This window comes from Schistocerca gregaria, chromosome 1 (assembly GCF_023897955.1).
Source record: "Schistocerca gregaria isolate iqSchGreg1 chromosome 1, iqSchGreg1.2, whole genome shotgun sequence".
Classification (NCBI taxonomy): domain Eukaryota; kingdom Metazoa; phylum Arthropoda; class Insecta; order Orthoptera; family Acrididae; genus Schistocerca; species Schistocerca gregaria.
The window spans coordinates 141,742,861-141,766,845 of NC_064920.1; the positions used below are offsets into that span (position 1 = coordinate 141,742,861).

The 23,985-nt window shown below is 38.4% G+C and overlaps 1 protein-coding gene across 1 annotated transcript in view; it reads left to right on the forward strand.

Annotated features, from left to right (window-relative positions):
* Positions 1 to 23,985, forward strand: part of LOC126334901 (transcription elongation regulator 1) — a 236,362-nt gene that overhangs the window by 208,968 nt on the left and 3,409 nt on the right. Inside the window, exons 17-19 of the mRNA XM_049997613.1 lie at positions 7,177 to 7,331; positions 10,473 to 10,581; positions 18,481 to 18,558. Coding sequence (XP_049853570.1) covers positions 7,177 to 7,331; positions 10,473 to 10,581; positions 18,481 to 18,558 — 342 coding nt within the window. The remainder of the gene's footprint in view (positions 1 to 7,176; positions 7,332 to 10,472; positions 10,582 to 18,480; positions 18,559 to 23,985) is intronic.

The window sequence follows — 23,985 nt, forward strand, 5'->3', positions numbered from 1 at the left end:
AAAGAGTTCCTGACACTTAAATCTAAACTCGCTGTTAACAAATTTCTCTTCTTCAGAAACGCTTTCCTTGGCATTGCTTTTGTTGCTGTTCATCTTATATCCTCCTTTCAAGATGCTGTCCAACCTGCTCAACTGCTTTTCCAGGTCCTTTTCTGTCTCTGACAGAATTACAATGTCATTGGCAAACCTCATTTCTTCTCTGTTTGTTTTAATCCCTACTCCAAATTTTTCTTTTGTTTCCTTTATTGGTTGCTTTCAAGATTTATTTTCTGTCCATATAACAAAAAGTTTTCGGACATTGTCAGGAAAATTTAGATTACAGGGTGTGTTCCGAAATTAATGCAATTATTTTTTTTAAAGTAATTTATTGAACAGATTTGCACAAACACTTAAAATTCTTCAAAGTACTGTCCTTGGGCCTCTACACATTTTTTCCAGCGACTTTGCCATGACCGGTACGCGCCCTGGAAGGCATCTTCTGGGACCTCTCGCAAGGTCTTCGTCACGGCGGATTGGATCTCGTCTATGGACGAAAAACGGGTTCCTTTCAGGGCTGACTTAATCCTAGGAAACAAAAAGAAGTCAGCTGGGGTGAGGTCAGGACTATAGGGGGGGGGGGGGGGGGGCGGGCAGCGTTGGCACCTGGTGTTTGGCCAGGAACTCGCGGACTCGTAGCACGTTGTGGCAAGGCGCGTTGTCGTGATGGAGTTGCCAGGTAGCGGAGATGTCCTTTCTCGTCCTGACGACCCTTCTGCAGAGTCTTTCCAGCACATCCACGTAGTAGGCAGCGTTAACTGTCTGTCCTTGAGGAACAAACTCCTTATGGACCACTCCTTTGCTGTCGAAAAAGACAATGAGCATGTTTTTCACTTTTGATTTGCTCATTCTTGCCTTTTTGGGCTTAAAGGCCTTTAACCACCTCGAAACTTGTGAGTAGGACAGAGCAGAGTCCCCGTAAGCCTCACGAATCATTTTGTTAGTCTCCTCAAAAGATTTGTTCAGTTTAGCACAAAACTTAATCGCGTAACGTTGCTCGATCCCATTTTATCCGTGACACAGTCAGCGCGCAGAGGTTTACAATAACAGACGTCCTGCCGCTTCCACAGCTCGGAGAGCACTGAAACCGGTTTCGCGGCAAAGCTTACTCCATGTGGCCCGCTCCCACTCCGACTACTAGGAGTGGCGCGGGAAATTCAATTGCATTACTTTCGGAACGTACCCTGTATATTAAACATATACAGTAAAATATTTACATTACATTAAAAACAAAGATTCCAAGACCCACCAAGCGGGAAAGTGCCGGCAGACAGGCACACGAACAAAACACACAAACACACACACAGGACCACCAGCCCTCGCAACCAACGGCCGCCCCCCCAGGAAGGAGGGGGAAAGACGAAAGGATGTGGGCCCTAAGGGAGAGGGCAAGGAGTCACTCCAATCCTGGGAGCGGAAAGACCTCCCTTAGGGGAAAAAAAGGACAGGTGTACACTCGCACACACACACATATCGTGCGGATAGATTGGAGACATGGTCTATATACACTGTTTTCAAAGATGGCGCTACAGCCTAAAGTCCACTATAGAGTAACACTTCTCTATTAATAATTGCTTCAGTTTACTCTTTAGTATATTTAGATTCACTTTGTTGAATTCACAGGGTAGTTCATTGTAGAAAATTGCTCCCACTCTGTGTTGCCTTTTTGTTGGTCACAATTCTATGAAAATTTTCCCTTCCCCTTGTATCATAGTTGTGTACATTACTGTTTCTCATATTAAATTCTGGATTTTGTTTCACGAACATGACTGTCTGCAGTATATACATGGAGTACACCATAAGAATTTTATATTTTCTAAAGATGTCTCCACAAGACTCTCTCTTCTTTACCTTGGCTACCATTCTTACTGCCTCTTTTTGTAATCTAAAAAGTCTTATCTATATGAACTGCTGATGCCCCACCCCATATCTCAATACCATACTGAAGGTGCGGATGAATTAACCCAAAATATATTTGCCTTAAAGTATCATGGTCCAAGAAGGCTGAGACCCGTTTCAGTGGATACACATTTCTACTGATTTTCTTGCAAATATTATCTACATGTTCTTTCCATGATAAGTGTGCATCAACAACAATGCCCAAAAATTTATGTGAATTTGCATGTGCAAGACCCAGTGGGGATGTAAACACAGTATCAGTTATGGCAGCATTATAACTATGGATGAACTTCATTATTACTGTTTTGTCTTTATTTACAAGAAGCTTGTTTGCTGTAAGGTATGCGGACAGAGTATTGAAACTGATCTCGGTACTGTTAGCTGCAGACTGCATATCGTTGCCACAGCTGATGAAGGATATGTCATCGGCATAGTTTACAACCATGCAATTTTGGGGTTCAAATAACTTATTTACATATACAAGGAACAGAAAAGGCCCTAGTGTGCTTTCTTGGGGCACGCCACATTGAAGGGTGTTGAATTTTGATTTGGTTGTTAGGCACTGCTCATTATTGTGATAAGTTAGCTTTACACACTGTTTCCTGTTTTTCAAATAGGAGGTAAGTAGTTTCAAGGCTAGTCCTCTTCTAGCTTACACAAAAAATTGTATGATTCACAATATCAAAGGTTTTACTCATACCTAGGAAAGCACTTAGTACTTTGTCACTTTTGTCCAGCTTATTTAATATTTCATGTATAAAAAATGTTACTGCTGTTGTAGTAGATCTCCCTTTTCTAAATCCATGTTGTAGGTTGTTTAACAGATTGTGTTTGGTGAAATATGATTCAACTTGATTTAGTATTACTCTCTCTAACAATTTGCCTAGATCGGAGGTTAATGATATCGACCTTTAGTTTTTAGTGTCCGTTTTTAATCCCTTTTTATGCACTGGTATAATTTCAGTAATTTTAAAAGGTTAGGGAATACTCCATTTCTGAGGGAGGTATTTATCAAGTGAGTCAGGGGTTTCAATAATTCATCTCTGCATTCCTTTAGCAGTTGAGGTGAAATTTCATCCCAGCCACAGGACATTTTTGGTCGAAGTGCTGATATGATTGTTAGGATGTCCCTCTCAGTAATGCCGTGGATATAAAACGACTGGCGAGATTTTCCAAGACTAAAATTTTTTGGCTTGACATGAACTTCATTTGTACCAACTGTACTGAACTTTTGTATAAATTTCTCACACACTTCTTTTGGGTCATTTATTTCTTCACCATTTTCTTTTAATGTTATGTTGCTGTGTTCATAGGAAGTCTGTTTCCCACTTTCTTTATGCATTATTTTCCAGGCAGTTTTACTGAAACAGTTAGAGTTCCTTATTTCAGAGGTGCTTTTAGGTTAGTCAAGGACACTCTGTATGTTTTTCTGAGCAGTTTATATTTTGTTGAGAAATATTTTAGTTTATTACCTCTAAAAAGTATATAGCAATCTTTCATTTTCTCCCTCAGTTCAATAATGTAAGAAGGGAGATTCTCGGTTTTATGGTTTACAGCTTTATTTACTTTTTTAACTAAAGGACAGGTTTAATTTAAAGTGCTACTGAATAACTTATAGAAATATTCCCATTTTTCATTCCCTAGTGCCATCTTAACTTTAGAATAATTAAATTTTCTTTTATATATAACTGTATCACTTTACATTACATCTATGTTCCCTACATCAATTTCCATAGTAGTTTTCTAAGGTGTTTACATTTACTTTCTCTTTTCCTACATTTGTGAGAACATGGTCAATACATGTCTTCGTATTTACAGTGACTCTTGTAGGTTCTGAGTTCATTTGTTTAAAGCCATAACACTGTAATACATCCATATAGTGCAAATAGTTAACACTATTACTTAATGAGTATGTTGACGTCTCCAACAAACAACAAGTGTTTTTTATACACTGCTGTCCCCTCCAGCAAGTCCTCTAGGCAATTTAGAAACTCTTCTGTGTTACTTCCAGGTGACCTATACAGTGCTGCTATAATAAGGCTGTTTCCATACTTCAGGTTTACTGCTGCTGCAACCTCAAATACCATTTCAGTATTCAAATCATTTATCCATTTAACTTTTTCACATTTTACATCATTTCTAGTATAAATGCATACCCCACAACTTTTGTGAGTCTTTCTGCAGTACAAGTTTATAAGTTTTTAATTTTTTAGCCTGTAACCATATGCTTCTTCTTCCTTGCATAAATGTCTCCAGAAAATACTTTTTTCCAGAAATGCTTCTCTTGTTGTTTCCAGTCTGCATTCCATGTCCTCTCTTCTCTGGACACTGTTAGACATATTACTGTCCAAATAGCTTCTCTCATCTAGTTGTTGTAATGTCTCCTTTTACTAATCTAATTCTCTCAGCATCACCATATTTGACCACATTACATTACCCTTGTTATACTACTTCTGTTATTTCCTTTATTGACAGTAAATAGGAAACACTTCTCTGATATTCTGCAAAATATTATTGGTTTTAGTAGCACAATTACTTCATGTGGTTTTACAAAACGGAAGGGAAATGTTTCCTATTTAATGTTATTCCCATGTTGTGTCAACTACTGATGGAAAGTTCAGTTAATACTTTCTTTATTGCTTGCTTAGTGTGCAGATGTAACAAAATAGAGGGTAGACTTAGAATATAATATGAGCAGCTCTGGGGACCAAAATGGTAAGAGTTGAAACAAATGGCAGTTAGCTGATCCAGAGGAGTAGAGTTTACAGTTGCTCCACATATTTGAATAATTTTATTCTAATATCCATTTTGTTCTGGATTGCTTTTAACAACTATAATTTTCCATAAACACATAAAAATAACAAGACACAGACTATAACACTTAAATATACAAAATAAACACTTTCTGTTGTGAGGATACCATTATGTTTCCCAGATCACATATGCTAACAAAAAAACATGATAGATAATCATGTGAGATCATTAACAAAGTTATGAGAAGACGTAACTGTATAGCTCATTGCCTGAAAGTATTATTACTCATTGCTCGCACCACAGATGTGTCCTGAACATATTGGATTTAGTGATGAGAAAAATCCGTGATGAACTGGAGGGACATAATCTAAGAGGGACAGAAGGTCAGTACTATGATAATTTCTGAGAGTCTTGATCTGTCATATTTTATTTGCCTCACTCGTTTCCTTTTAGTTTGCATAGTCATTTTGTCTCACTGATGAATAATGGTGATGGTGGCGGTGGTGGCGGCGGCGACGACGATGATGATGATGATGATGATGATGATGATGATGATTTGTTCAGATGTCCCCTTGCACTTCCATACATCCCTTAGGTTGACAGCCAGATACATTCTGAACATCAAAGTCGCCAACTTCCAGAAATTTGCTGAACATTTATCACATTTCTCTCACCTGTTTTCTCAAATATTTTATAGGACAGTGGTGGTGGTGGTGGTGGTGGTGGTGGGTGGTGGTGGTTAGGTCATCATTTTTATCTGCCGTTTCTTCCGAACAAGATACATGCTCCTTGCTTGTATTACACCTTTTCTGCTTAATCTTCCATTGTGAGGTGAATTTAAACCTTTTCTAAGGAGACTTCTTTCATCTGTTCTTCTGCCTCTTCATAACAGGCATTTGAGACGGTGTCAGACTGATATTAAGGCCGATTCAAAATTCTTCGTAAATTACTTGAACAGTGACTAAGGTTATTATTACAATCATCTATATTATTATTATTATTATTATTATTTGTATGAGTATAAATGAAGAAATATACACATGTACGACAGATTTGCCAATTTACATACTTCTGAGTCATCTAGTCACTGTGAATGCACTCAGCATCCTGGTAAGAGATATTTGGATCACTACAAACATTTTCGTTTTCTTGTGCTTAGTCACATGTGGGTATAATAATGTAAAATGTACACAAGTCACTTTTGGTGCCAGTGTTTTCCTGTTGTTTACCAGTATGTTCCTGCAACAGGCAGCTATTGGCATTTACCATGAAGCATCGCCCTGACATTAGACCATTCTTTCGGTGTGCATTAGTCCACTGATTGTAGGATCATCAAATGTCCTATAACTAGGGACAGGAAAAAAATATTTTTATTTTACGGCTGAAGTCAGTGTTTTTTTTTTTTGTTTTTTTTTGTTTTTTTTTTTTTTTTTTTTTTTTTTTTTTTTTTTTTTTTTTTTTTTTTGCCCACAGAAGGGTTATTTTTTTGCCGATTTGTTTATGTAATTTTTTTTATTGTGTTCTGTGTAGTTATTATTATTATTATTGTTTTGCCAATCCGGTGTTGATTTTCCACTGAACCTGGTGTTGTTTTTCTGCTAGATCCGGGATTGTTTTTCCCCGCTGAACCTGGCATCTGATTTTCCCCATGCCAAGCCCGGCGTCTGGTTTTCATCCGCCACACTGCCGTCTGGTTTCTGTCAGTTCTGGTTTATGCTTTCGGCCAAATTGAATGCTGCTTCTTTGCCACATTTAGTGTTGTTTTTGTTGTAGTTGACGTTTTTTTTACCAAATTTGATGTTATTTTTGTTTTCATATCAAAGTTTGTTATGTGGGAAATAAACTGCTATTTTAGATTAAACAAACCTCAGCCTTGAGAAAATACAACACAAAATGCAGTTCTAACATTCAGTAACTATCAGTCACAAGTATTGTTCCTTCCTCAGGTTTGACATTTTTATATGGCTAAATTACTGATTTCATGAAATATAATAGAAGTTGCGATTTCACATTATTTTGTTGAAAACTGATAACTTTGCACTCTTTTTTATGTTATTTTCTTTGTGTTGTCATTTCCGTGAAATTTTGCTGTTACTACCTATAGTTAAAAAACAAATGGCATTGGCACTTGGCATTCTGTTCCTCATAGTTGCTCAAATGAATCTTAAAAATGCCTACATGTTATATTTTAACAGTGCATCTGTATCCTCTCCGACCTCCTCACCTTTTCCTCTGTAATTCTGTGTTGAGTTGCCAGCTGCCCCTGATTCCACATTTGCCCCAAGGATTGAGGCTCAGCTGCCAGAGACCGTGGGCCTGTGTGTGAGTTGTGTTTGCGTGTGTGTATATTGTCTACTTTTGACAAAGTTATCTCCCCGACAGTCTTTTTGTTGTGCCTTTCTGTAACTCAGCATCTCCACTGTATGGTGAGTAGCAACTTTTCCTTGCATTATATCGTAACTAACGCAGAGTAACTTTTCATTGCAGGTTCGAAATTCTGAGCTTGCATGGCGAGAAGCAAAGCGTCAGTTAAGAAAAGATCATCGCTGGGAGCTAGCAGAGTTGTTGGACAGGGAGGACAAAGAGAAGTTGTTCAACCAACATATTGAACAACTCACAAAGAAGAAGAAGGAAAAATTCAGGTACTTAATAAGAGAAGTGCCTTTTTTAATGTCTGTAATAATTGAAGTGGGCACATTTCTTTCTGTGGGTTCAAAAACTGTCATTGTAGCTGATACTTTATACTTTTAATGTACTTTCGTTAAGGAGCAGTTTGAAGATGTCTAGCATCTTCATGACCCAGGGTAAATGTTTTCTTAACCGAAAACTAGATTTATACATGTATTTACAGAGCTAGCGGTGCTAGTATAACTCAAGGTTTGGATCGTGCAAGGAAGTGAAAAGTAAGTGCCATAGGAATACTTACAGCTCTGTGTATTGATTGAATAAGACACTGAGTTTACTTTCATTGTCGACAGCTCAGTATCAGTATCAGAAAATACCAGACTAATTTTCTTGCACATGGAGTTAACCAGGGGTTTTGCTCTTACAGTCCCATAATGTAGCTGAGCAGTCAGTGTGCCTGATCGAGAGCCTGGAATCTCATATTAGATACCCACTACTAGCAAGAAATTTTAATTGGTAGAATGATTGTGAATGGAGAGAACTAACCCCCACGAAGAAAATTGAGAGGCTACTTGAATGAGAAGTTGTGGCTCTTGCGTGTAACAAGTGACATAAAAGGTTGCGAGGCAAGATGCGTACATTGCACCATTCTTTCTTGACATCCACAGATGTCTATGATAGAGGATTACACAGCAGATGATAGGTAGGCGAGGGCCCTGTAGTACTGTGGAGTTCAGTTTCATTGTGCATAGATTCTCGATATAATCTATAATTTAACCTTTCCATTTGTTTTGTTACTTTGGGACAAATCTCATGTGGACAGCATGCCTCGTAAGCCTTCACGTTATAGATAAAAAACTGTGAAAGCTTACAAAAAAGTATTAAGTAAAAATGGAAAAAACAACTTTGGAGTCGGCCGCGGTGGTCTCGCGGTTCTAGGCGCGCAGTCCGGAACCGTGCGACTACTATTGTCGCAGGTTTGAATCCTGCCTCGGGCATGGATGTGTGTGATGTCCTTAGGTTAGTTAGGTTTAAGTAGTTCTAAGTTCTAGTGGACTGATGACCACAGCAGTTGAGTCCCATAGTGCTCAGAGCCATTTGCACCATTTGAACAACTTCGGAATACGGCACCAACAATTTGTATACAGGTTGGTCCATTGATAGTGACTGGGCCAAATATTTCACGAAATAAGCATCAAACGAAAAAACTACAAAGAACGAAACTCGTCTAGCATGAAGGGGGAAACCAGATAGCGTTATGGTTGGCTCCCTAGATGGTGCTGCCATAGGTCAAACGGATATCAACTGCTATCTTTTTAAAATAGGAACCTCAATTTTTTTATTTCATAGTGTAGTACGTAAAGAAATATGAATGTTTTAGTTTTACCACTTTTTTCGCTTTTTGATAGATGGCGCTGTAATAGTCATGAATGTATAAGTACGTGGTATTACGTAATGTTCTGCCAGTGCGGACGGTATTTGCTTCGTGATACACTACCCGTGTTAAAATGGACTGTGCACCAATTGCGGAAAAGGTCTATATCGTTTTGATGATGTATGGCTATTGTGACCAAAATGCGTGTGCTATATATACTGCTAGTTATCCTTTACGACATCATCCAAGTGTCTGGACCATTCGCTGGATAGTTACGTTATTTAAGGAAACAGGAAGTGTTCAGCCACAACCTGCAACAAATGATGATGCCCAAGTAGGTGTTTTAGTTGCTGTCACGGCTTAACTGCACATCAGTAGCAGACAAATTGCGCGATAATCGAGAATCTCAGAAACGTTGGAATCAGGAATCTCAAAAACTTCAGTGTTGAGAATGCTACATCAACATTGATTGCACCCGTACCATATTGCTATGCACCAGGAATTGCTTGACGACGACTTTGAATGTCTTGTACCGTTCTGCCACTGGGCACCAGAGAAATTACGGGTCGATGACAGATTTTGTACCTGTGTTCTATTTAGCGACGAAGCATCATTCACCAACAGCGGTAAAGTAAACCGGCATAATATGCAGTATTGGGCAGTGGAAAATCCATGATGGTTGCAGCAAGTGGAACATCATCGAACTTGGCGGGTTAATGTATGGTGCGGCATTATGGGAGGAAGGATGACTGGCACCCATTTTATCAATGGCAATCTAAATGATGCAGTGTATGCTGATTTCCTATGTAATGTTCTACCGATGTTACTACAAGATGTTTCACTGCATGACAGAATGGCGATGTACTTCCAACATGATGGATGTCCGGCACATAGCTCACGTGCTATTGAAGCAGTATTGAATAGCATATTTCATGACAAGTGGATTGGTCATCGAAGTACCATACCATGGCTCGAACGTTCACCAGATCTGACATCCCTGGATTTCTTTCGGTGGGGAAAGTTGAAGGATATTTGCCATTGTGATTCAGCGACAAAGCCTGACAACATGCGTCAGCGCATTGTCAATGCATGTGGAAACGTTATGGATGGCAAACTACTCGCTGTTGAGATGAATGTCATTACACGTATTGCCAAATGCATTGAGGTTGACGGACATCATTTTGAGCATTTATTGCATTAATCTGGTATTTACAGGTAATCACGCTGTAACAGCATGTGTTCTCAGAAATGATAAGTTCACAAAGGTACATGAATCACATTGGAACAAGCAAAATAAAAGTTCAAATTTACCTATGTACTGTATTTTAATTTAAAAAACCGACCTGTTAGCAACTGTTCGTCTAAAATTGTGAGCCGTATGTTTGTGACTGTTACAGCACCATATATCACAAAGCGAACAAAGTGGTCCAACCAAAACATCCATATTTCTTTACATACTACACGAATATGTAATAAAAAATGGGGCTTCCTATTTAAAAACCGCAGTTGATATCCGTTTGACCTATAGCAGCACCATCTAGTGGGCCAACAATAGTCCCATCTGGTTTCCCCCTTCAAGCTAGACACATTTCATTCTTTGTAGTTTTTTCGTTTGACCCTTACTTCGTGAGATATTTGGCCCCGTCATGATCAATGGGCCAACCTGTATATGATGTTATTAATTATTCTTATTTAGCATTTGTATAACAGTCTCTCTCTCTCTTGAAATCTGTGTGTATATACTGTGGACATACTATGTTTCCTCACTGACACTATTTTGCAGGGAGCTTCTGGATGAAACTGAACAAGTAACACTGACCAGCACATGGAAAGAGATAAAGAAGATTATTAAAGATGACCCTCGCTACAGTAAATTTTCTTCAAGTGACAGGGTAGGTTTTGATTGGCAAATTTTTATTCAGTACAAGATTTCAGTCTATGTATTACGAGCTCAGTATACTGTATAGCCAGTTGTTATGTTTTAATGGGGTTGAGTTTAAGTACTGGGGCAAATCGAAACATGTACAGTAAAACTTCATTTATACGTTTTTCAACGGACTATGGAAAAAAAAGGTGTGAAAACGTATGTATGAAATATACCAGCATACTATCAAATTAATTGGTAAACACAAATGAAAAATCCAGTAAATAAAAAGTTCATTCTACAAAATGTTATATAGGCTTACTAAGTACAATACTTAACAGAGATATAAAGAAAAATGTAAACCTCTACACAGAAGGAAACTTCATTTTGTAGAAGTCCGTAATTTTTGGTTACTTTTTCTTTGACGCTGCAATAGCATACACACAGTACCCTGAAAATGGGATAAATCTGTCATTATTTTTTCAGAAGCACTGTGGAGTGTCACAAATTGCTTAATTATTTCTAATACATTTACTGCATCATTAAAGGTCAAGGAGAAGTGTTGAGGCGCTTCTGTATCATCCTCATAAGTTTCTTCCTCATCCAGGTCCCATGATGCACATTGAACTATCTCAGCGATAGTCACAGGTTGTGTAGTGACGAGGTTTTCATCAACGTTCACATAATCCTCAAATGATGCCTGCTCTTTAAGTCGATTCAATTCTGCATAGTTAGGTGAAATATCATCAGTATGAACATTTCCACCATGATCATGGACTTCATTTCCAAAGCCAGCATTTTGGAAACAGTTCCAGATGGTATCAACTGAAACACTGTGCCATGAAGCTGCAATATAGTGCATTGCCTATCACAAGAAAAAAAAATTCATTAATAATTTCTCGAAGTGTTCATTGGCTCCAGTAGCACAACATGAAATAAATGGCAAATTATAATCTTACCTGTAAAATTATTATTTTCATTTCTTCCTTGTTTTTTATTTATAAACACCTGATGGCACACTGCACAAGCATTTTGTGATAATGCAACTTGAAATTATGTATTGCTCAAAGGTGAAGTGGCTGGAGCTCACTTGAGCAATTCGCTGGAAAGAATTCCATGGTCACATTTCTCAGATAGGAAGTAAGGGGAGGATGTGTTGCACACCTGTCTGCAAACAATAAAACCTTCGTCACCCATTTTCACATCGACGCTTCGAAGCCAGCTTTCGAAAACTTTTGTCGTAATCCACGATTCATTGTTACTAGTGTATTTTGTGAGAAACCTGACAATGTTTTTAAAACAACGGGGCTTGTCTATTTTCCCAATTGTAAGTGGGGGATTGCAAGTGGGGGAGCTTCTCACTCCCATCACTGTTAGCACATAACAACACTGTTACATGTTGCTTACTTTGTTTTCCTCCATGGCAGTTCTCACCTTTGAATGCCATTGAGCGGTCAGGCATTACATAGTAAAACAAGCCGTGATCGACACTTTTGCTTTCGGCACATACATTCTGACTGCTGATGCCATGTCTTACCTTGAATTTGTGCAGCCAACCTGATGAAGCACTGAATTTTCCACACTGAATCAAATTGAAATTCATTTTTTTTTTATCACAAAGCATTGGGCCACTGCTCTAGGTTTCTTGAATCACTGTAACAAACAATCTTCAACGTGTTCATATTTCCCACCCTGAATGCCTGTCTGCTTAGTAGTAGAAATTCCAAACATTCATCCACTATCTTCAATTTCCTTTGCCTTTGCTACTATAGAATTTAAATTAGATGCAGGAATTCCTAATTCCTTGGCAATATCCACTTGCTTTAGATTACTGTTTTTCTTCACAACTCTCAAAATTTGTAGCTTTTCAGCTATAGTCACACTTTTCTTTTTTCTTCCACTCATGTTACCAGTTCTCAAAATAATTAGAAGTACAGTAATACGGTGCTATAGCCTATACAGTATGAGGTGTGATGTGTTTTGGGATTTTCGAGTGACATGCAACAAATCTTATCCAGTTGTGTCGTAGTTCAGCAGAAGTCGTGTAATTTCGGGAAAACAAGTGAGTGCTACACCTACGGGTATCACCACTGCCGTGACAGTAAGCTTCATACGCTGTACTGTACTTTCCAAGACTGTACAGTCTCTGTATAACATGTGGTTTTGTGACAACTCTATTATTGCAGTTTATACTGTAAATCTATAAAACAATCTCAAGTCTGTCACATTAAAAATTAAATATTAATTGGATTTAGACACTCATAACGAAGTGATTTTCTAGTTGCCAACTGTGGTGCCGCATTAATAGATGGAGCTTAGGCCGGTATTATAGTGTCAAATTTTCTTTGACAATGATCTTTGATGTGGCACAAAAGGAGGGTAGTACACTGACAAGTATTTAATCAAAATTCCTTCATAATAGTCGATAACGACTTAAAACTATTCTCTGCAGTTTAATTTTACTTACGGCACTGGCAGTGTAGTGTGTTGATGTTGGCAATACCACCTTCATATAATGCAAATGTTCTGTTATGAAATGTTCATTTTACGAGTATAACTAATTTACTGGGTGGACAAGGGTACATACGAGAATCTGTCAACCATAGAGCAAGAACAGATTTAATTATTTACTTCGTGGTGGAATGAATTCCCAGCATTGAACCGTTGTTGCCAACAACAACACACTACACCACTGATGCCATAAGCAAAATTATACCTGGTCTGCAGTTGCTTGCACTGCAATTGCATTGTCATTGTATTTGAAAGAGAAGCAGAAGAAAAGGAAACATACTTGGGTGAAGCCGAGGACTTCATACGAAAGATACAGAACAAAATGTGCTATGGGAGCTGCAAGTCAAGGACATAGTCGCATGAAAATCCCTTTGGGAATGGACGAGAGTACATTTCAAAATATACTCATACAACTCAAGAAAGTGGCATGTCACAGTATGAAACTGAACACACTGCTCAGAAATGCTACATCCACAAAAGACAGACTTAACATAATATTTCGATTTCTAGCTACTCTGGTTTACATTACCAGTATAGCACTCTAATGCTGCAGTGCACATTGACGAAAATAATACCAGAAACGTTTGAAGCTATTTGTAACGCACTGGAGGAGGAATATGTGAAGGCAAATAAATTTTATACATACTGCAGATGTAAAAAATTTTTATTTCCACAGAAGTTGTTGATTTCCTCCTTTGTATTCTCGGGGATATATCCTGGCTGTACTTCACAGCTAATAGCATCCGCAATTTTTTTATAGCTCTCACTTTTTATTCTGTTCTTGTATTCAAGATGTCGTAAGCTACACAGTGCTTCATCTGCCTCGAATATTCCTATCAGTTTCGTTATATATGCGACGCACCATGTAAATTTGGGAGGTATCTTGATAAACATTGTGTGTCAGACAGCTGCAGCAATGCTAGTGCTCAAAGTGCAGTAAGCATAAGACGAATGCTTCCTTTGATCAAATATAAGGCGAGGAGCTAGATTTGTTCAAAGAAAATTTGTCAAGTACCTAACTTTCGATAAAGTTCCTTATTACACTATCAAATTTTATTATAGTCCAATATCGGCCTTACCAATCCACTTCCCGGCAACCCATTCTGAAACACTGCATCAGAACTTGTGCACAGTGTGGTTATTTTGCCGGAACATGAAAAAAACAGTACAAGTGAGAAAAACGTGTAAGTGAAAAATACGTAAATGAAGTTTTACTGTATGCACTGTAACAGATGACTGTGCTTTTGTTACAAATTTTAGGTGTGACGTTGTATGTTTTTTTAATACCAACCGTACTTTTCTGTCTTAAACTTAAGTGGAAATGGAGTATGAGAATTTTTCATTCTGTCATTAATAATACGCAGTATAAGAATCATTTATTCAATATGAAAGGAAAATATTTGTAGAGGTGAAAAACAGAAAAACACAGTGCTCTTGTAGAAGTAAGTGGGTAGATAGTGAGTTTAAGGGAAGGGGATGAAATGCAGAAAGCTTCTCCCTTCTGGTATTATGGTGAATAAATACTAAAATAATGTAATGTAATGAGTGAAAATTGTATACAGAAAAATACGGGCACAGTCCATTGGAAATGTGTGGAATTTAGAGAGTACCACAGTGCTCTTTCATCTTACTGTTCTCAGCCTTTTCTTGACACCCGTCTCAATCTGTTACTGAGCGGGCGCTGAAGACCTTGCTGTCATACGCCCATACAACCCTCTCCATTCATCCATCATTGCTCTGAGGATGGGGGATGTAAGACGTTGGATAGTGGTTATGATATTGGGTGGCATTGTTGACAGTAAATCACCGTCAGGAATAAACCATGCAGACATAAATGAAATGAAATAATCGTGTATATTTAGCTAGGTCACTACTCACCAAACAGACGGGAGATATTAAGTAACAGATAGGCACATGGTAAGGGGAAAAAGATACCTTGCTAAGCTTTGTGACAGATTGCTCCCCCTCTCGCCCTGTCATTGAGGTGAGTGGTAGTTACTGATTTTGTATCAAAGGATTTCTGTTATGTCAAAGATCACCATTTTTACTTTTTATCATAATATTGTCGTTATCAGGAGAAAGAAAACTGGCGTTCTAAGGATCGGAGCGTGGAATGTCAGATCCCTTAATCAAGCAGGTAGATTAGAAAATTTAAAAAGGAAAATGGATAGGTTAAAGCTAGGTATATTGGGAGGAGGAAGAAGACTTTCGGTCAGGTGACCACAGGGTTATAAATACAAAATCAAATAGGGGCAATGCAGGAGTAGGTTTAATAATCAATAAAAAATATAGAAGTGCGGATAATCTACAAACGGCATAGTGAACGCATTATTGTCGCCAAGATAGACACGGAGCCCATGCCTACTACAGTAGTACAAGTTTATATGCCAACTAGCTCTGCAGATGATGAAGAAATTGATGAAATGTATGATGAGATAACATAAATTATTCAGCTAGTGAAGGGTGACAAAAATTTAATAGTCATGGGTGACTGGAATTCAGTAGTAGGAAAAGGGAGAGAAGGAAACGTAGTAGGTGAATATGGATTGGGGCTAAGAAATGAGAGGAAGCTGACTGGTAGAATTTTGCACAGAGCGTAACTTTATCATAGCTATCACTTGGTTCAAGAATCATAAAAGAAAGTTGTATTATATAATGGTAAGACAGAGATTTAGGAACCAGGTTTTAAGTTGTAAGACATTTCCATGGGCAGATGTGGACTATGACCACAATCTATTGGTTATGAACTATATTAAAACTGAAGGAAATGCAAAAAGGTGGGAATTTAAGGAGATAGGACCTGGATAAACTGAAAGAACCAGAGGTTGTACAGAGTTTCAGGGAGAGCATAAGGGTACAATTGACAAGAATGGGGGAAAGAAATAAAGAAGAAGAAGAAGAAAAAGAATGGGTAGCTTTGAGGGATGAAATGGTGCAGGCAGCAGATCATCAAGTAAGTAAAAAGGTGAGGGTTAGTAGAAATCCTTGGGTGACAGAAGAAATATAGAATTGTAATTGATGAAAGAAGAAAATATAAAAATGCAGTAACTGAAACAAGCAAAAAGGAATACAAACATGTGAAAAATGAAATCAACAGGATGTGCAAAATGGCTAAGCAGGCATGGCTAGAGGACAAATGTAATGTGTAGATACTTATCTCACTAGGGGTAAGATAGATACTGCCTACAGGAAAATTAAAGAGACCTTTGAAGAAAAGATAACCACTTGTATGAAGATAAAGAGCTCAGATTGGAAGCAGAAAGGTGGAAGGAGTATATAGAGGGTCTATGCAAGGGCAAGGTACTTGAGGACAACATTTTAGAAATGAAAGAGGATGTAGATGAAGATGAAATGGGAGATATGACACTGCATGAAGAGTTTGACAGAGACCTGAAAGACCTAAGTCGAAACAAGGCACCGGGAGTAGACAACATTCCATTAGAACTGCTAATAGCCTTGGGAGAGCCAGTCCTGACAAAACTCTACCATGTGGTGAGCAAGATGTATGAGACAGGTGAAATACCCTCAGACTTTAAGAAGAATATAATAATTCCAATCCCAAAGAAAGCACGTTTTGACAGATGTGAAAATTACCGAACTACCAGTTTAATAAGACATGGCTGCAAAATACTAATATGAATGCTTTACAGACGAATGGAAAAACTGGTAGAAGTAAATCTCGGGGAAGATGAGGTCGGATTTCATAGAAATTTTGGAACACTTGCAGAAATACTGACCCTATGATTTATTCTAGAATTTAGTTTAAGGAAAGGCAAAGCTACATTTCTAGCATTTGTTAACTGGAATACTCTCTTTCAAATTTGAAGATGTCAGAGATAAAATGCAGGAAGCGAAAGGCTTTTTACAATTTGTAGACACGCCATGTGGGAATTAACAAGAGCCAAGTGGCATGAATGGGTAGCAGTGGTTGAGAAGGGAGTGAGACAGGGTTGCAGCCTACTGCCAATGTTATTCAAGCTGTATATTGAGCAAGCAATAGAGGAAACAAAAGCAAAATTTGGAGTAGGTATTAAAATCCACAGAGAAGAAATAAAAACTTTGAGGTTCGCCGATGACATTGTAATTTCGGAATGGACAGTGTCCTGAAAGTAGGATATAAGATGAACATCAACAAAAGCAAAATGAGGATAATAGAATGTAGTCGAATTAAGTTGGGTGATCCTGAGGGAATTAGATTAGGAAATGAGACACTTAAAATAGTAAAGGGGTTTTTCTATTGGGGGGCCGAAATAACTGATGATGGTCAAAGTACAGAGGATATAAAATGTATACTGTCAATGTCAAGGAAACCGTTTCTGAAGAAGAGAAATTTGTTAACAGTTTGTGGAACAGTTTCACTAGAAGAAGGGATCGGTTGGTAGAACATGTTCTGAGGCATCAAGGGATAACCAATTTAGTATTGGAGGGGAGTGTGGAGGATAAAAATCGTAGAGGAAGACAGAGATGAATACACTAAGCAGATTCAGAGGGATGTAGGCTGCAGTAAATACTGGGAGATGAAGTAGCTTGCACAGGATAGAGTAGCATGGAGAGCTGCATCAAAGCAGTCTCTGGACTGAAGACGACAACAACAACAACAACCAAAATTTACATCTTTCGTAGTGATGAATAAAAGGCAAGAAGAATGTTAAAAATCCCCTTTCTCGTGAGGTATTTTCAGACTAGAAGATTTAAATGTATCTTAACATCTGTAAGTAATGGATTTCCTACTTAGTGGTTCACTTGATCATAGTAGCTGAACAAATGCAAAAAGCCTGTAGACAAATTTTAAATATGTGAACATGGACAAGGAGTTCGGAATATTATTCAGATGCTGGGCTTTTGCATGGATTGACACAGACACCAACACTAGTGGCATTAGCAAACAAGCACCAACACTCAGTTTTTCAACCTTGTCTTCTATTTGCGCAATTCATTGTGTGATCGATGTTATATACAGATTTTAAGGTAACTGAAAAGTGAACATTAGTGTCAGCAGAAACTTGGTAAGTACTTTGTTTTTAGGATGTAAGTTTAAGAAAGATTAAGAAATCTAAAATTGTTGACGGCATTGAATGAAAGCAGGCTGACTCACCAGCAGCTGCAACACGATCAAAATATGATGTAAATCCTTTTTTGAGTTTCCTCTCACATTTATCTTCTTTCCTTTTTGTAATTTCCTGTATTTTTTACTAGGGGAGAAATTTTTGTAGTGGTGAAAAGTAATATTATTTGTTTTTACTCTGTTGTATTACGGGGTAGTTTTAATATTGAAACAGTGTTCTAATATTTGCTTTGGATATGGACATGGCGATCTCTGTGCACAGTATGCTATGTACTTGTACACATGGCAAAGGAAAAAAGGCTTTTTTATTATATGTTGGAAATAACTTTTACCTTTTGCTTTCTATTGTAGAAATGTGAAAGAGAATTCAAGGAGTACCTAAAGGATAAATTAATTGCAGCAAAATCTGACTTCAGGGAGCTGTTACAGGTACGTAACGTTTTGATCCTATTCATCTTGTATCACATATTGGTTTTGATATATGTACTGCACTATGGTCTCTCTTAAGTACACAAGTCATCTTGTTTTCATTTTCTGCATAAGGAATTTCACTTTAATAAGTTATTGCAATATTGCAGAATTCTGTAATACAAATAACAGTTTGCTCAAAGTTGGTCCCTGTTGTACCATACTACATTGCTGTGCCACACACAAGGCCGAAAGTAAGCTTTGCATGATGTGTCCTGGCCAAGTAACATAGCTCAATGAAACATGTACTACATGATATAAAAAGAACTGCTACAGTATAATGCAGAAGGTAACTGAGAAAATGCACAATTAAACAAACGGAAACATCATTTCTATTCAAAGTCAGTGATTACACATAGGTCACTGATTTATGGCAGTCCCCTGGTCATGGAAAGCAGGTGGGACATGGCTTTCAATAGGGTGTGTGATCACCATGGATGGCAGCCCATGCTCTGCAATGTGTTCCCATGCTGGTCACAAGTCTGGTAACGAGTTCTTGTAGTAGAACATTCCATTCCTCGACAACACAGTTGACAACTGCTGGTTGGTTATTAGTGCGCGTGGATGTGTCGCAATACACCTGCCCCAGATTATCCATCATGTGCCTGATGGGTATTTAAGTTGGGGTATTGGGCAGGCTAGAGCATCTGCCGAACATCCACATGTTCCTAGAGCTGACGAACCTGCACAGGTAGTCGGGGCCAAATGCACACCTGAAAAGATATACATGGGAAAGGGGTACAGTGTCACAATAATGTAGACCAGTGAGTGTATTGTGTTAAGACTTGATAATGGGTAGGTCCATGCAACATTAAGTAACACCCCCCCCCCCCCACACACACACACACACACACACACACACACACACACACACACACACACTCTCACAAGACCTGGACCACCAAAACGATAACGTTCAACCATGTTCTGGCTATATTCCAGGTTCCACATCTCACATAAGATGGCACATCCCCTATTGTCGAAATAATTGTTTTGGTGGTACAGTAGGTGTTACGCTGTGGGGAGGCATAATGTTTCGTGGATGTGTTGACCTCAAATACTTTAAGCAGTGGCACAACACACACAAATCAACATTATTGTGAGACTGTACTCCTTGCCAACGGAATGGATAGTGTCTATGGAATGGATATTGTCTTGAAAGGAGGATGTAAGATGAACATCAACAAAAGGAAAACGAGGATAACGGAATGTAGTCGAATTAAGTCGGGTGATGCTGAGGGAATTAGATTAGGAAATGAGACACTTATAGTAGTAAAGGAGTTTTGCTATTTGGGGAGCAAAATAACTGATGATGGTCGAAGTAGAGACGATATAAAATGTAGACTGGCAATGGCAAGGAAAGTGTTTCTGAAGAAGAAAAATTTGTTAACATAGAGTATAGATTCAAGTGTCAGGAAGTCTTTTCTGAAAGTATTTGTATGGAGTGTAGGCATGTATGGAAGTGAAACATGGACGATAACTAGTTATGACAAGAAGAGAATAGAAGCTTTCGAAATGTGGTAATACAGAAGAATGCTGAAGATTAGGTGGGTAGATCACATAACTAATGAGGAGGTACTGAATGGGATTGGGGAGAAGAGGATTTTGTGGCCCAACTTGACTAGAAGAAGAGATCGGTTGGTAGGACATGTTTGGAGGCATCAAGGGATCACCAATTTAGTATTGGAGGGCAGCATGGAGGGTAAAAATCGTAGAGAGAGACCAAGAGATGAATACGCTAAGCAGATTCAGAAAGATGTAGGTTGCAGTAGGTACTGGGAGATGAAGCAGCTTGCACAAGATAGAGTAGCATGGAGAGTGCATCCAACCAGTTTCAGGACTGAAGACCACAACAACAACAACAACAACAACAACAACAACAAGAACAAACTCCTTGCCAATGTGCATTTGTTCAGGAATGCATTTTTTTATGGATGACAATGCATACCCACATCAAACTGTACAAGTGCAAGAGCTCTTGAAACATGTAGATATTTGGCAAATGGTCTTGCCAGCCCATTGCCCCAACTCAAAACTCCAGCAAACACATAGGGGATATATTGGGAAGACATAATAGCAAGATGTCAACATGCGCCAACGACCAGCCATCAGTTGTCAACTGCCTTGGTGGAGGAATGGAATTCCCTGCTACAAAATCTCTCTTCCAAACTTGTGGTCAGCATGGGGGCACATTGCACAGCATGCATTGCCATTTGTGGTGACCATGTACCCTATTAAAAACAGTTTTGCCTTTCACAATGTCCTGGGGATCATAAAATGTAGTGACTTGAGTGTGATTATTGTCTTTGAAGAAAAGTTTCATTTCTTCAGTGTCATTTCATATTTCTTTCAGTTATCTTTTGTACTATATTGTGGCATTCTTTCTATGATATATAGGCCTCGTTTCATTGAGCTATGAGGGTGAGTTAAATGAAAACCTAAAATTTGTAATAACAAATCAAAATTTTGCGCCATTGTCCTATAAGTTGGTAAGCATTGTACAAACAGCATGCAGAATGGCCTGCAGTTGGCAGTATAGTGCAAATGCACACATACCGTCGCAGTATCAGTATAAAGATGGCTGCCCTACTTGCAACTTGAACCAGGGAAGAACAGCGTTCTGTTGTTTGGTTTTTGTGTAGTGAAGGTGTCAAACCTATTGAAATTCATCGACGAATGAAGTTTCAGTATGGTGATGCATGGTTGTCACAGCAGCAAGTCTAACAATGGAGTAGGAAGTTTGCAAATGGTGTGACTTCAGTGGAAGATGCTCCTAGTCCAGGTCAGGCACAGTGAGTGGTGACTCCACAGAAAGTTGCAGCAGTTGAAGCCATAGTGAAGGAAATCTGCCGAGTGACACTGAATGACACTGCAGCATGTTTACAGATTAGTCATGGCTCAGCACACCACATTGTGCTTGATGTGCTCCAGTTTCACAAAATGTCTACAAGATGGGTGCCACAGCAGCTGACTCCTGAAATGAGAGAATGACATGTTGATGCTTGTGAAGAACGTCTTTGGCACTTTGAACGAGATGGTGATGGCTTGCTTGCAAGAATAGTTACTGGGGACGAAACCTGGGTTCACTTCCACGAATCGGAAACAAAGAGAGCAAGCAAGAAATGGCACAATTCCTAATCACCAAAACCAAAGAAGTTTTGAACAGAACCATCAGTATGGAAGGTTATGCTGACACTCTTTTGGGAGGAAAAAGGTGTCAATTTGGAGCATTACATGCCTAGAGGGACTACTGTCACCAGTGCATCATACACAGATCTCCTAAAAAATCATCTGCAGCCTGCAATCAAATCAAAGCTACATGGATTGCTGTCAGCAGGTGTCCTTTTGCAACATGACAATGCAAGGCCCCACACTGCCCATACAACAGTTGCAATAATCACATACCTGTGTTTTGAGTGTCATCATCCACCATACTCACCAGACCTTCTGCCAAGTGATTTCCTTATGTTTGGACCACTCAAAGATGCAATGGGAGGAAAGAAGCTCCGTTCTGTTGAAGAGGTACTCCACACGGTACATGTGTGGTTGCGCGGACTAGCAAAAGAATATTTTTCTAAAGGAATTTACGCACTTTCTAAGCGCCGGAGAACTTGCATTGAGTGTGGGGAGATTATGTTGAAAAGTGATACAGCTTTGTACTACTTCTGCACAATAAATAATATTTAAAAAGATATTAAAGGTTTTCATTTGACTCGTCCTCGCATATTACTTTGCAGTGACATATCATGTGGAATTTATTTTCATCCAGAAGTATTGCACACCAGTGTTTTATGTTTTAACACATTTGATGTTGCCTTGATATGATCGTCAAATCTTCTGTTTGAACGTACAGAGGCTTCGTTGTCATTTTAAGGTGTGCTCTTTCTGCATATAAATCATTGAGTTTGTTCACAGATTACTGACTTTCTTGGTTCTTGCCACTTAGTTCATGACAGTTGGTATTTACTGTGTATCGCAAGTACTGCCTAAGTTTAATATTTTTGTCCACTGAGAGTAGTGTACAAAAGTAATTGTTGGGACCTAATGATACTGTGCCTGTTAACGGTAGAAAATTATTGTGAAATGTTACATTTGATGTAACATCAAAGTTATTGTTTCACCATTACTCAGTAATACAGGACGTACCCTGTTTTGTGGATAGGTTTCCTGATTTTGTACATTGTTTGACGTGGAGCCGGATTGGTTGGTTGCAAATGAATCTAGTAGCTTTCCAAGAGTAGCCATGAATGAATCTTTGTAGGTTCATGCATTCATTTCCAAACATTAATCTGCACTACCTGTTCATTCAATTAAACATGAGGCAGTACCTGCAGGAACCGTCAATTTCCAGTATGATACATTATCTATTTTTTCAGAAAACAATAGCACTTAATTCTCTTTTCTATTCCTACCTGTTGGACCGTTTTGCTGTTGAACACTTCCTTTCTGATAATTATGTGAATTTCTTGATACATCATATGTTTTATTGCTTTTGCCATCCATATTGTTTGAAATAAATCGGTCGCATCAGTCTAATAAACAGTTGATTATGTACTTAATACTATTTCTCACAAGATCCTGTATCGTTATCCTACTATTTGACTGTCTTCCATTACCACTTGCTCTTTGTTGAAGTATTATACCAAAATGTGCCATAGAGTTCTTTCAGTCACTCTGGAATAATCTTCATTTCTAGTTCTCAAGTTCCTCAATATTCCTACTACTGTTAGAAATTTCATTTTCTCTCTTAGAACCCTGTGGGAAAAGAAGCAGTACAAACTTGTTACCTGTAAGAAACCTATTTTCATATCACATCATCTAAAGTGAGCGAGCTTGTTATTTCACTTCTGTTGTGACGTTCATCAGTTACATCTGCTGGATGTGATATAGTCATTCTTGCCTTTTTCTTGCCTGGGCTTAAATATGCGCACACACAGTGGTATGATAGGACTTCTGTTACTGATGTGTTGAAATTTTTTGTCTCATTGCAGAGAATGCACAATAATGTTAATTTCCTTTACACATGCCCACAGCCAAAGTAAATTATTGAATGTTAAAACCATCTTTGGCTGTTAAATATATTTAAAGTGAATGTTTATTATACCATTCACTTGAGCATTATAAGCTGTTTCCAGCACTTGGCTATTATCAAGGATTTCAAAATCAAAGCTGTATCCACAGTATAAATTGAGCTATCAGATTGAGTACGCACACACACACACACACACACACACACACACACACACACACACACACACACCATATTAATCATGAAGAATGTGGTGACTTCATTCCATTTTATTATGTATAACTTCCAAAATAGTATATATGTATAGTGCGTGCCACAGTGTCCTCCAAATCTTTCTGATTTATGCGGGACAGTATGTG